The 15,818-nt window shown below is 34.3% G+C and overlaps 1 protein-coding gene across 1 annotated transcript; it reads left to right on the forward strand.

Annotated features, from left to right (window-relative positions):
* Positions 1–656: 656 nt before the first annotated feature.
* Positions 657–9,870, forward strand: LOC111880588 (ankyrin repeat-containing protein ITN1). The gene is made up of 7 exons (XM_023877021.3): positions 657–748; positions 791–831; positions 888–1,168; positions 7,970–7,972; positions 8,025–8,053; positions 8,140–8,707; positions 8,855–9,870. Exons 1-7 carry the CDS (start codon positions 657–659, stop codon positions 9,683–9,685), a joined length of 1,845 nt encoding a protein of 614 aa, XP_023732789.2. The 3' UTR covers positions 9,686–9,870.
* The last annotated feature ends 5,948 nt before the right edge of the window (positions 9,871–15,818 follow it).

Here is a 15,818-nt window from a genome sequence, read left to right on the forward strand (position 1 = left end):
AAGAAAGGTCAAGCTCCAAAGTTGTAGAGATCATAGGCAGCTCCAGTATCGATTCAATCCAACAAGAATCTAAAGACTTATCTGTGATCTGCAATCAGCTTCATGAAATCGAAGCCCAACAGCCCAATTTATTCGATCTCCTCGAGGCGGCAGTTGATCCAACGAACTCGTTCGCGTATCTATGGCAAGTGTGTTGCGAGGTTTCTTGGTTGATTCTCGTTTCAACCCCTTAGAGAAAACCCTACCTTTGGTATTGATGATCAGTATGTCGATTCTCCCTTTTCTTTCAGTTTACTGATTTAATTTCCATTGAAATTGATGATCAGTATGTCGATTCTCAGCGGATTCATGATATAAATCCCTGTTTAATTAGTGGATTCAATTTTCTTTTGCTGTCACGAAGAGGGTAAGTCTGAAAAGGGTAAGTCTGAAGAAATAGGACATGAAGAGGATTCAGAGGGTAAACTATTATCCTCATCTTCAAAAGAAGCCAAGCCGAGTTCATATTGTCCGTCCTCAGCCACACTGGAGTTCCCTTGTACCCTCTTCAGTTAGATGTTGTAAAGCATATTGTGAAACTATCACCAGTCAGGGCTGTTTTAGCATGTGTTTTTGGGAATTGTATTTTATATGGTGGCAATAACTACTCATCAACCATGTCAGGCTCGTTGATTGATGGGCTAGGGTCAGTTCAAAAGCGTGATGCTGATAGATTTTTCTTTGAGTTTGCACTTGATCAATCCGAGAGGTTACTTTTGTCTTTTCTCCATATATAACTGAATTCATTTAGTTGGTTACCCGATTCTGAATGCCATTTAACTTCTAATTCAGGTTTCCGACCTTGAATCGTTGGATACAAATGCAAACTAATCTTCACTGAGTTTCAGAGGTAGCTGTAACTGCTGAGCATTCGGTTAATGATGGAATTGAGGCGAAAACTTCTGTGAAGAGGTTTCGGGAGCATGATAGTGATTCTGATTTAGAACATGATGAGCTGGCGGCGGTTGGCACCAACAACCTTTCTGTTCTTACAGACACTACAAATGAAAGTGGTATATGGCAAGATTCACCCAAGTCAGAAGCTGCTGAAATTGATACAACAATTTTTCTCTCTTTTGGATGGGAGAATGAAAAACTGTATGAAAAAGCAGTTGAAAATTTTGATGGTGTATCCAAAAATTTGCTATTAGTCGGTGTTGGCATTCTAATAGAATATCGGTCTAATAGAAATATATATCCTGAAATTCCTAGAGAATATGATTCTAACAAAATAGAATCGTGTTTAATTATAAAAATTACGTTATAATTAAAATTAAAGTAACTAAAAAATTAGAATTTTAAAATCAAGAGAATTAATTATCCCAAAAAATATGAAAAATTTCATTTTTAAATTTATCTCAATTGTCTAAAATACCCTTAGAATGAAATTAGATGGTATTTTTCAACCATCTTTAATTTAATTATATGTATTAATCATTTTCTTAAAATAAGTAAAATGATTGGCCCACATTTATACATACAATAACACAATAATTATTTTAAATAGAATAACCTATGCCTATATATATATATATATATATATATATATATATATATATATATATATATATATATATATATATATATATATATATAAGTTAACATGTTCAGATGTTTATAAGTAACATATATTATACATCTAATATAAGTATATGAACCATTAGTATGATAAAGTCAGTTTTCTAGATTTTGGCATTTTTATGTCACCAAACGGTAAATATTGAATTATAAACTTTGTAAAATTTATTTTTACCTTTTTGTGAAATTTAAGTCAAGCTAACCTTATATGTTTAAAACAACATATTTTAGGTTAAATCTCACAAAAATGGTACCATAAACTGGTTATGCCATTTTTGCTAGAAAACCTTAATTTTTTCATTGAGTGATATCTTTTTAGGTTTTCTATTTATAAAACCAAATCCTTGGTATTTATAACTAGTTTCATAACATATTTCCAAAATAAAATATTTTGATTTATATCTCACAAAACTGATGTAATAACCTGTTTAAAACCATTTTTGCTAGAAAAGTCATATTATGTTTATAAAAACTCTAGTTTTTATAGTTTTGTTTTTATGGCTTTTTCTTAAGAACATATAGCATGTTTATACTCATTTTTCATAGATTAGCATTTTAACAACATACCACACATAGATGTTCATAATAATAGGTAATGACATTATTTCATGTAACTAACATTTTTACACAACATGAAAGTAAGCATGTATAACAACTTGTACAATTATACAAGTTAACATGTATTATCCCCCTAAAACTGGATAAAGACGAAAATGAGGGGTATGAACTCACCTTGAGTGTGTTTCATGTAGATAAAATTTTTACGAGTACCTTAGGTGTACTTGGCTAAAATAATCGCGAAGGCACCTTCGCGTACGCTCGACATACTAGATATACGTTGGGCGTACGCAAGTTAGTCTCAAACCCTAATTTAGGGTCTTGGACCCTATTTAATGGCCTTAACTCATTTCCAACCCTCCTTATCTTTAACCTCCATCCCCTCTAACCCTAAATTCAAAACCCTAGCCCCCATTTGAAAGGATTTTGAGCCTTGGAGTGATTTTGGTGGATTTTTGGTGCATCGAAAAGAAGAAGAAGCTTGGTGAATGAACGTTTATCAAGTTGGAGCTTGTAGATCTAGAGTTTACTCACATTAATCAGCTTAATTGAGGTATAAAGTTGTGACCTTGCTCATTTCAGGCTTAGATCTAGATTTTGTGGAGTTTTGGTCATGTTTTGGTACCTTGAGTTGTTCTTATGAGTATAAGCTACTCCAGGAGTTTAGGATGTTAGATCTTATTGTTTCTAAGGTTTCTTTGTGTAAAAAAATGGTAACTTAATGGGTTTAATTCAGCCATTCAAAGGTTGGTGTTCATTTTCAAGAGGATAAAGTGCTAAAGTTGGGTTTTGAGGATTATTGAGGCATGCTTAAGCTTAAAGCTTCCAACTTTATGGATTAATACTTTGTTTTAGAATGGATCCGAAGTTTGGACATGAAGGTATTAAAGGATTAAGCCATCCAAGAAGAATTGGCTCATGGACCAGCACGTCGGGTTACTTACTTGTACGTTGTACGTACTGAGTTCGAGCCCCATAAAATCCCTTTGGTCGTGAGTTGTATGAGCGGCATACCCAAGTGGTACTCTGAGTGTAATCAATCAAGAGGAAATTGGGCTTTTTGATTTAGGGCCACTTTTGGACTCTAGAGTTCTGGGCTCTTGTTGGGCCACAAGTATTGCTAAGTTGGGCCATTGTTAGTGTGACATCCCCAATTTCTTGGTTAGAAAAGACCGATTTGTTCACGCTTATTTAAATTAGAGTATTTCTTTTCAAAAGAATAATAGTTCAGAATTTGTTCCCAAAAACATGACAATATCATTATCAAAACATTTTCGAGGAAATGTATTATTATTTATATTTAAAAAAACATTGGGATGTCATGGTCAATACAACAACATAAGCATAAACGTAATATTACAATATTACAACAATTTATTATTCTAATGGCCTATTCTCCTTTAAATCTCTCGTCAGATTTAAACTCATCACACATATGCTCTTACGCCGGTACCTATGATACAAAGAAACTGAGTGGGTTAGGCTTGGGAGCCTAGTGAGTACATAGGGGTTTCAATCCACAATAATAATATTTAATCTTTTTAAATATAAACGCACCACACCAAATAAATAACCCGATTACCCCTTCCCGTTATTTTCACTCCAACCTAAAATGATGATTTCAAGGGACCTATCCTAAAGGATTTTTATAGCAACGTGTAGTTAATATCACTCTGGGGATACCTGAGCGATATATGTCAATAAGGCAACTATGGGGGAATAGAGTACACCGAATGAACACACCGTTCGTTAACACCTATAGGTTGCGACCCTGCTAGTGTTCCCACTGGACTGTCTAGAATAGTTCGTGGTCGTCATCTATACTATGCTAGATGACAATTCACCAATGACGCGTCGGTACCTTAGTTGTCAACACCTCACCTTTAATATTTCACTTTTCACGACCCTTCACTACCCAATATGATTTAAGTACGATAAAATAAATAGATTAGTACTTTATTAAAATATAATTTAACAAAGTAAATTCATATTGGGCACAAATATAGTAAACACAGATAATAGCACATATAACATCTAAGCATTTAAAATACTTCATTTATATTTATGTGTAAATTGAAAGTAAATATACACTCACTTGGATAATTAGTGAAGACTAATTATTATCGTGACTTTAAGCTCAACACTGTTTGCCAACTTATAATCTTGTCGGAAATCTCGAATATATGAAGTGCTATCCCAAAAATAATTTCTTATTTTTCTTTGAAGACTTACGTTGATATTGTTTTTTTTATGATTGAAAATAGTATAAGATCTTCCTACTTATACTAAATTTCAACCGCCTAAAAATGTTTAGTCCTTTAAAAATATTGACACGTACGCTTCAAAATTTGACACCAAAATGAAAGCGGATATTTGTAGATGATGGACATGTATCATTTTAATATGTACAACCTTTCTTATATTGCTTACATTTAGTTTGCAATTTACAAATTATAGTTATATTTATGGTCCCTCAGTTATTCTTGTATTAACATAATATATCCTCCAAATTACACTATAGTCCCTTAACTTATTAATAAAATAATTATACCCTTTATAATAAAATTTTATCCAAATGATTTATAAACAATAACTAACGTCCTAAAAAGTACCCGGTCAATTATTATCAAGAAATGAGTGTAAAGGAAAAATTATTGTTTCACTACTTGGGTTAACCATTAAATATATTTAGACCAGATACATCTTATAACATATAATTTGTAGTTTTAGGTTCGTTACAACTTTCGTTAAAATTATTTATCTTAAATAATCTTTTTATTTTTAACGTTTGTTTTAGCCATATTTATTATGTTTTTAAAATAATTTTTATACACAAATATTATATAATATTTGTCAAAGTCCACGCATATAACATATACTTGAATAATTATCTTTCACTTATTCTTAAAAGGTTATAATCGTTGACCGACGTAAATACATATTTTATAATTATACCAAACAGGAAACACAAGCGTTACAGTTAGGCCATGGGCCTTTATGGAATTGGGTCTGTATTCGGTCTTGGCCCTTGAGTGTCATTTGAATTTAGGCCATTATTGGGCTTTAAGTGCCATTGAGTTTGGGCCATGGTTAATTGGGCCAATCGAGGGGAAGGGTAAAATGATCTTTTACCCTAGGAGTCGGGATTAGTAAATTAAAGTCTCGATTATGGTTTATGAACCAATTTTTGATTATGGTTGTATTTGTTTAGGTAGTGCGGGGATTTTCTAGTAGCCTGAGCATCTATTAGATTGTCAACAGACTAAAGTGAGTTTGCTCACTATATTGTAGGACACTAGGGGTTGTATGTGCTTGTTGTCTTTGTGACTCCTGCTCTATGCCTATGTGCCTGTTTGCTATATGTATGTTGGGTAAAATAGACCCGATACAACCTCGTGCTGACATATAATTTGAAATAGACTCGGTGGTGAAATAGATCCAGGGGTGAAATAGACCCGGTACAACCTTGGCGGACATATGAGTTGAAATAGATTCGGGATGAAATAGACAGGGGGTGAAATATAGCCTTGGGCTGAGTAATTCTCTTACACTGTAAAATAAAAATAGAATGCGAATTAACCAAAGAATTCTAAATAAAAGTTGTGTACTCGTCGATACCAAACCAGGGATATAAAGAACGTTGAAAATGGAGCTCTTATGCGAGAGTTAAGATTTTTTTGAATATTGCGAAAACTATCCGTAAAATGATGGCGTGGCCTGAGAGAAAGAACTACGTGGCAAGGCGGCAACCCTGTCTTTCAACTGACTCAGTGACGTGGACGAATGGCAACAGGACACGTGGCACCACAAGAACTTGTCACATCGCCATGTAGCGGTGCCACGATGGTGCACACCCATTTTGGCACCCAATAAATAGTTGTGATATTTGCTCATTTTCCCTCACATTTTCACTCCAAGCTTTCTAGAAACCTCCCCCATTCTGATCCCGATTCTCTCAAGTATCCAGCTAGTTTAGCAAGGCGCTGTGGCATCAAAGAGCCCGACGAAAAGAATTTTTCAGAGTCAAAAGTATGCCCGCAAGTTTCTGAACTTTTGTCATAAAACTCCGTAAGTTAAGTTGAGCTTACTACGCTTTAAGTGTTACTTATATTTAAATTCATAATCGATATTATAAATTTATGAATAAGTTCTATCAATAATTTTGTCTTTATACTGATCGATCCACTTATAGAAGTGATGTCTAGGTTAGATTTAGTGAGGTTTTTAAAGTGAATTTTCCAAACGGTATACTCTATATACAAAACAAATCCTACCTCACATATGATCTTACTTTGTCATTCCTTATTTGATAAACCCGGTATTTCTTGGGTTATTGAGCAATCTGAATTACTTTAACTATAGTTCCGAAAAATATAAAACGACCACTAAGACTCAGTAATGGTTCTATGTAGGTCATTAAAAAGGAAAGCTAAGGTATTAGACGAAGGACTAACTTTCCTACCAATCACCCACCTCTAACAAGTAAGTGCATAGTTACTTCCATCTTACACATAAACATAAAATATTTAAATGTTTAATTGATACGTGTGTTATTGTGATATCTATACAAGATAAAGTAACTTGATCGTTTTTATGTGTACCTGAATTATATATAACAAAGTATTGCTCTATTTTAAATATCATACTTTAATCGTATTGGGTAGAAAATGGTTGTGAAAGAAAAAATAATGGTGTGAGATCGTGACTATTATAGTATTATTGCATTGTTATGACTAGTCATCTAGCAGAGTATAGATGATGACCATTGACTATTCTAGACAGTTTTATGTAACAATGGCATGCTCGTTACATGCAGATGTTAATGAACTGTGTGTTCATTCATTATACTCTATCCCCTTATGGTTGCCTTATTGACATATATTGCTAAGGAATCCCCAAGACAATATTGTCTACTCGTTTATAATGATCTTTTAGGATAGGTTCCTTGAGATCATCATTTTAGTATCAAGGTGGGAGAATAACGGGAATGAGTAATCGGATTATCTGTTTTTTCTTTGTATCATAGGTAGTGATATAAAGGCACAAAAATAATGATTTAAATTTGTTGAGTCATTTAAGGAGTTTGATGTCATTAGTATAACAAACATTTTTGTGGCCTGTAATGACTAGTTTATGTTTATGTTTTTGTATTAGTGTAAACATCTGAAATTTTGAATATTGCAAAAATGTTTTTTTACAAATGTATTCTTCGAAAAGAATATTCTATTTTAAATAAGCATAAAAAAGTTTTATTTGGCCGAGAAAATTAGGAATGTCACATGACAACTTAAAAGATTCAGAAAATGAAAGACATTTCATCGAATAAATGGATGCAGTAAAACTTACATTCTCGAATTACTACTATCTCTTGCTTGGTTGAATCGTATTTCAGATTCTTAAGCGGACTTGAGCCCTTTGATTTTAGGTTTTCTATAGAAAGATAATGTGTGATTCATGCGATGACGGAGGAGGCAAAGTGGTGATTTGAAGAAGGGTTGCCGAGATTTATGGGGAGTGTATACGATTTCAATCGATAGAAACGTAAAGGTTCAAACTTTGAAATGGAATTAGTGGTGTGAGAATGTTACTTAAATTAAGGGGATTAAAATGAAAATAATTTAATTTCCAAAGTTTATCCTTAATTGTGGACTAGAATTACCTAAAATAAGTTTTTTATAATTATGAAGAAATTAAATATCTTCCTACTTTTGTTGTTTAATCTTTCTGCCCAATTAAATAATGACATGTGTTATATAATTATATTAAAATTTTATTAAATTAACATTAAATGTAGGAGGTTTATAAGAAAAAAAATAGAAAAAATTTAATTTCTCTATAATTATATATAGGATGCGGCAATAGGCCGGAAAATAATTTGGTGAGCTCATAAAAATGGCACATGGATAGAAAGTGGTTGACAAAAATGACATGTTTTAATTTATGTTTGTGAATGATATAATTAAGTGTTTTGACTTTTGAATCATATATTGAGCTGCTCTATAGAAGCAACAAAATTTTAATATCAAGTCATCAAAACGATCCACTGATTCTTGACAGAGTTACTCTAAATCGCTATGGCGACCTGCCTCTACACATCGCATCAATGCTTGGACATACTAACTTTGTTAAGGAGATCCTAAATCGAAAGCCTCAGCTTGCTATGGAGCCTGATTCACAAAGACGCTTGCCTCTTCATATAGCATCTACAAAAGGCCATGTGGAACTAGTTAGAGCTCTGCTATCGGCTAGCACTGAAGCATGCCTTGCGTGTGATTGTGATGGGAACAATCCTCTCCATCTTGCAGCCATTAAAGGACGCAGTGATGTCGTGAAAGAGCTGGTGCAAGCCCGACCTCATGCAGCTAGAGCCATCGTGCAGCAGGAGACCATCTTACACTTGTGTGTGAACCATAACCAACCGGAGATTTTGAAGTTCTTAATAGAGACCACAGGTGATGATGAGTTTGTAAGCTTTAAGGACAGTCAAGGCAATAATATATTACACCTAGCTGTGGTTTACAGACAAACTGAGGTAAGCATGCATACCAAGATTTTTCCCTTCTTTTTGTAAGAACTAATTAATGTTGAAATATCAAATATATAATAAGTTTTTGATCTGTGTCTGCAAGATTTATTCATTTTTATTAACTGATCGATCCTATCCTTAACATTTGTTTAGACCATAAACTTCTTGCTACTCAGTACAACTATACAAGTCAACGAAGAAAACTCAAGTGGGGAAACACCAATGGATATATTGGGTCAAGGACCGAAAGACTTGAAATATCAACAAATCTTACAGTCCCTAACGCGAGCAGGAGCTGTTGAGGCGAAAATTGGTAATTTGTTCAGACAAGATCCTCAAAGTTCCAGAAACGAAATCGGTGTGGATGGCTTAGACGACTATAATAAGAGACAAGCCTCTCCTTTTTACTTGAAAGAAACCTCTAAAAACTCTGATGACTGGCTGGACAAAAAGCGAAACACTTTGATGGTGGTGGCATCATTGATAGCAACAATGGCCTTTCAAGCAGGTAGTAATCCTCCCGGTGGTGTTTGGCAAGAAGGGTCAAGGGAAGATCCAAACATTAAGGCTGGATACGCTATCATGGCAACCATTCATCCATTAGAATACCAAATCTTCCTGGTTTGCAACACGGTGGGTTTTGTTTCCAGTCTTAGCATTATCTTGTTGCTTATTAGTGGATTGCCTTTTCTGAAGCATCGTTTTTTCATGTGGATTTTGATGGTTATAATGTGGATTGCTGCTACGTCAATGTCAGCAACATACTCGATTTTCATATGGCTTTTGTCACCAAAAGCCGAGTCAAATACATTCAGGAATGTGGTAATTTGTATTGTGTTGGTATGGATAGGGTTGATGACTCTTCTAGTTGTAGGGCACATCATTCGCCTGATTGCAATCGCTATGAGGATCTTGAGAAGGCTACTCTTCCCTAAAAAGAGGCCAATATTACGTCCAACTATCAGGAACCAAGATGGAATGTAGTATGTGAAACATTCAATCGGTCTCACACCTGGTACGCACGCGACACGCTACAAATCAATGATAATAGTGAAGATAAGAAATATTACATTATTTAATGTTATTTTATCAATAGAAATGATTGTTATGAATGAAAATGTTGTTTACAATATATTTTATTTATATTATTATAATACAAAATTTTACAATTCAATGTCCAATCTAATATTTCTTTATTATATTGATGGTTTTCAATAATAACTTTTTTATTTTTCAACATCTCTTAAAGGAATGTCAAAGTAGTATCATAAGACCATCCAGTCTTTCAAATGGTCTTGCAAATAGGTTATATGTTGCCATGTAGGCTTTAGTCTTGCAAGTTTAGAAAAGCTTGCAATATACGATCCACTTTTTTTTTATTATATATTCTCATATAGAGACAAACATATATTTTTAAAATAAATAAAATAGTTTTTTATTTTTTAGTGGTGACCAATTTAAAAAATATATTAATATTATATTAATGTGGGTTAAGTTATAAATCTGATGTGTCAAGTTTTGCAATACCACCATAGATGTGGATGTTATAAGCAAACAATACTTTTTGGAAAACTATTTTTAAAAAATGTGATGATTTTTCCGCCCAATTAATGATTTTGTGTTTAGTGAATTTAATTTAATTATTGAGAAAACATGTCTAAAAGATGTTTCTTGATAATTAAAAAAAAGTTCTAACAATTTATTTGAAACAACCATTATAAAGTTACATAACAAGCATGTAACTATTTTACTTAATATATGTATTTTTTATAAATAGCTGATTAATTGATAACTATGAATTTTAATGATCAAAATTTGTTTAATTTTATAACTATGGTTTCCAAGAACTACTAAAAATAGATAAAAGGACCCGGTTAAATAGCATATTGGACCCCGTTTGCAACGGGTTTGTTATAAGGCATGTCCTATAAGCGAAATCTAATAGAGCCTGGTTTTTATAACCGGGGCTTATTAAGCTAATACAACCCAGTTTCGTTATATAAACTGGGTCTTTTCCTCGAACCACAAAGCATTCCATATGATTATATAACCCGGTTCTCACACGTACAACCGGGTTCTATCTTGCAAGTTAGATGCAAATCTTGTCTAATTAAATAGCCCAGTTTTATTATATACAACTAGGTTTTTTCCTTTTTTCAGGCTGTTTAATATTTTTTTTCTATTAAATATACCAATACCAAAATGCTTAGTTTTACAATTGTTATATTTGAATGTTTGCACTTAATAACCCAAATAAAGAAATCATTTTATTAATTTCCGATGAATTTGTACATATTTACATCAACTAACACTTGGATACAACCTTAACAAGATGTATACATATGTAACCCTGTTGAACGATTTTGACACCAATCTCATTGCCACACCCCATTTCCCATGCTCATCAATTTGTTGATGTTGCTCGCTTGAAACACCCCAATATATACAAGCCAATCAAACTTGATATGCAGCCGAAGACTCGTATGCTTCTTATTGATAAATGTCCATCAAGCTTATCGACATTTACAAAGAGAAAACAAAGCATATTTAAGCAAACTCTAAACGCAAAATAGGCTATTACACAGAAACAAAAGATATAAAATATACATACATTGGAACCCTTAGTCCCTTAGTCTTCATACCTGTCATCTTGAGTTCATGTACACCACTTCCCAACTGTTCATCTTATCCAACATAAAATATCAGTAATCACAAAAGAAAATGTTTAGGTAGATCCTTATAAATTTTTTGGCACTCATAATCAATGCAATAAACCTCGATCTTCTCATGTTTTTATGGTTCCTTTTCAAAATTCCATCTACCAACTTTCTGCCTAACATTTCATTAATTCCTGCTACAAAATGGTTACCATGAGGTGTATAAGACTCCATGTCTACAACCATTTATGGGGCGGAAAATTTAAGTGGATTTTGTATCAATAGAAATGAAAAAGAATAGAGAAAAAAAATGAAAAACTAAGCAAACATTGGACACTACTTTCTACTGCATATAACATAGGAGAAGGATGCTACATTTAACAACTGACCAACAAATATATCATAAAAAAGAAAAAAAATAACTAAACCAATTTTGTGTGTGAATCGCTGCTACACCAACGGCTCCTTCCCCTTCGACGAAGAGGTACCTGAAACCAAAACCAAAACTGTAAGCACGAAGCTTAGTGAGTTCCCCCATCATACCACATACCATACAATATTGTCGGTATCTTTCAATCAGTAACCATCATCAGTATCTTTCAACTGGTATTCAACCGGTAACCATCATCGGTATCTTTCAACCGGTAACCAACATCGGTATCTTCCAACTAGTATCCGTCATCGGTATCTTTCAACCAGTAACTGGGGACTATTTCACCCCTACCACTACCATATAATCAACAGATATAAGCATACCGTCAGGCATATACGGGTACTGACCTACCCTTTGGTCCTAAAGACCACTGTCAGGGAAACTAATCCCTACTGTACACATAACATATCATACAAATAAATCTCATAACAAAACACATAACCAGACCAAGATAATTATCACAAAGACCATTATCTTCTAAATACCCCTTTTTGGTGGGCCGACATTGTGGCCTTAGACCTACCCCTACTAGAAGGTAACTCACCTCAATGTCGTGCAGTGTCTGAACTATCCTCAACGCGCAATTCGACTCCCTTCGACTCTTTGATTCCTACACAACAACCCTTACGTCACCAAACAGAACATACAACCCAGACCAGGGTTAACTCAAGTCCATTTAAAGTCAACATTGCTCAAAGTCAACACCCAATTGACCTGACTCGTCGAGTTGGCCTACCAACTCATCGAGTTCCTGTTCTTCAAACCTGATATCAGTTTCGATTCAACTCGTTGAGTCTAACAAGAACTTGACGATTTCTCCTTCAATTATAACATTGGGAACATCATCATCCGACTTGCCGAGTTCCTCCTTTAATTCGTCGAGTCCATCTCCCCCATAAGAACTTTTCCGGTCTATGACTCGCCGAGTTGTATGAGCAACTCGTCGAGTCTGCTCAACCTACTCGTCGAGTCCTTTGAGGTCAAGGTCCCTCTACGCGTCTAAACCAACAAGGGACTTCCTTCCTAACACTTATCTATTCACAGAAAGGGTTTGGTGCACAATGGTTACCGACTCGTCGAGTGCCAAGAACAACTCGCCGAGTCCAACCTTGACAAATTCCATACAGTCGATTTAAATGAGATCTAACACACCAAAACCATAGATCTGGCCTCGTAATGTCCATTTTATACGTAAAGCTCCAAACTTGATGCACATGCATGGGGTTTTTAGCTCAAAAATCCATATAAAGTGTCTTGCAATGTGCATGGGGCTCTCATGGCCATAAAGTTGGCACCTTTATGCCATGAGACCCCTCTTAAGGTCCAGATCTGAAGTCAAAACCCACTCAACACTTCCAAATCCGAAAAATGACTTAGAAATCCATAGAGATCCCAAGTTAAAGATGAATAAACACATAGATGAGTCAAGATAGGGGAATTATACCTTGAATATGCTGAATATGAAGTAAGATCTCAGGATCTACAAGCCCCAACTCGATTTCCATGCTCCTTTCTTTCTTCCAAAAATGGCCTTAACACACACACAAATGGCTAGGGTTCGATATGAAGCTTTCAAGAGAGTGTTAGGGACAAGGGAGGCTGAGTTAAGTTGTTTATATAGGGTGCAAACCCTTAGATTTAGGGTTTCACTTATCCAACACCTACTAGCCGAGTCAGTCTCCTAACTCGTCGAGTCTGTCACTTAAAATGTCCGCGGCCACGACCCTACTCGATGAGTTGATCCTCCAACTCGTCGAGTTCTAGAGAAAATACACATACTGAAGAAAACATACTTGATGTTACAATTTTATTTTAACATAAAGAAACCAAATAATCCTAATCAATTGAATCAATAGCTTTAGCAAAAGCATGAAAGGACATAATATTTTAGGGGAAAAAATATATCTCTTGATGTCAATTGCCTATGTAGAGCATTAATTAGATTATAATACATAAGATATGATAAATTAGGTATTTTGGATCTTTTTGCATTATATGAAATAATATTTGGTAACAGAAACAATACCATCATATGAATGTGTACAGATTAGTGCTCTAATAGAGTAGAATGTGGGTTTGAACCTGTCAAAAAGATCAAATCCGCTTTTGAAATTTATACGACCCTGTGTAAAGAAAATCAAATCCCATTTGTCTCAATAGAAGATCTACTTTTGAAATCCAGGCTGGCAACTATGAATCAAATTTCAGTTCTTCATGAGTGTAGTAATGATGTCTAATAATGCCTTTGCATTAGTAACTTGCTCCCTAGGCATTTGAAATGGAAACAAAAAGAAAACATAACACACAGTTTATTAGAAACACAAGAAACTAATTGTGTATACATGAAGAATCCAAATGATCAATTTTTTTTTCAAAATCCATGTCAGATTAACAATTAATGGTTCCTTGTAGTGTTATCATTCACATCAATTTAGTTACTTTAAGAAAGATGCTTCATAAAAATTAAAAAGTAAAAACTATAAAGTAAACAATCGGCTTTTTCTAAACCACTGATGCAGGTATTCAAGAGATAACCAAAATGATGATCAACATCTATGTTTTTCCCATTTACTTCACACTAGATATTATTTGAACCGGTCTGTTCAAGAAATGTTTGAGTGACATCATAGATTCTGCATCACTGAGTTTTCCAGCAACTCCAACGATTTCCTCGAGTTTCACTTGCAGGATAACTTCCGCCACCACATCAATCAGCATCATGGATCATGGGAGGCATGTCTACACACACACATTAAACCTTAACCAGTATGACTTAATAACATAACCATTAAACCCTAACCCATATGACTTTATGCCCTAACCCTTAAACCCTAACCCATATGACTTAATGTCATTACCCTTAAACCCTAACACGTATGACTTAATGTCATAACCCTTAAACTTAAATCATATGACTTAATGCCATTACCCTTAAACCCTAACCAATATGACTTAATTCCAGAACCATTAAACCCTAACCCATATTACCCAATGCCATAGACCTTAAACCCTATCCTATACGACTTACTAGCATAACCCTTAAATGCTAGCCCATATGACTTAATTTCATTTCCCTTAAACCCTAACCCATATGGATTAATGACATTAACCTGAAACCCCCTTAAACCATAACCCATATGACTTAATGCAATTACCCGTAAACCCTGACCCATATGACTTAATGCCATAACCCTTAAACCCAAACCCATATGACTTAATGTCATTACCCTTAAACCCTAACTCATATGGCTTAGTGCCATTAGCCGTAAACCTTTAACAGTATGACTTAATGTCATAACCATTAAACCCTAAGCCATGTGACTTCATTTAATAACCATTGAACCTAACCCATTTGACTTAATGTAATTACCCTAAAACCCTAACCAATATGACTTAATGCCATAACCATCAAAACATAATCCATATGACTTAATGACATAACCCTTAAACCCTAATCCATGTGACTTAATACCATAACCATTAAACGCTTGCCTATATGAATTAATGTCATTACTCTTAAACCTCAACCCATATGATTTAATGACATTACCTTTGAAATCTATTAAACCCTAACCCATATGACTTAATGAAATTACCCTTAAACCCTAAACCATATGACTTAGTGCCATAACTTTTAAACCCTAACCCGTATGAATTAATGGCATTACCCTTAAACCCTAACCCATATAACTTAATGCAATTACCCTTATACCATAAACCATATGACTTAATGCCATAACTTTTAAACCTAAACCCATATGAATTAATGTCATTACCCTTAAACCCTAAACATACAACTTACTGTTGTTAACCTTAAACCCTAACCCATATAACTTAATGTCATTAACCTTAAACCTTTTCCCATACACGCCACACCACCCGACCACAACAACCACATATCCCCACCTAGTGTAACAATTGGTATAAATAGGTAAATGTTCGCCGGTTAAACCACCACGACACAACTTTAAAAAGACCTATTGTGTATTATTCCTACTTCTTGAGTGCAATTGAAGTCATTATTCTT

This window comes from Lactuca sativa, chromosome 5, assembly GCF_002870075.4.
Source record: "Lactuca sativa cultivar Salinas chromosome 5, Lsat_Salinas_v11, whole genome shotgun sequence".
Lineage (NCBI taxonomy): Eukaryota > Viridiplantae > Streptophyta > Magnoliopsida > Asterales > Asteraceae > Lactuca > Lactuca sativa.

Excerpts from the sequence above, each read along its gene's own strand:
- LOC111880588 (XM_023877021.3), top strand. The coding sequence starts at position 657 with ATGTCAGGCTCGTTGATTGATGGGCTAGGGTCAGTTCAAAAGCGTGAT. Across the intron at positions 8,054-8,139 it reads ATAGGCCGGAAAATAATTTG|TGTTTTGACTTTTGAATCAT; the intron begins GTGAGCTCATAA and ends GATATAATTAAG. Across the intron at positions 8,708-8,854 it reads TGGTTTACAGACAAACTGAG|ACCATAAACTTCTTGCTACT; the intron begins GTAAGCATGCAT and ends ACATTTGTTTAG.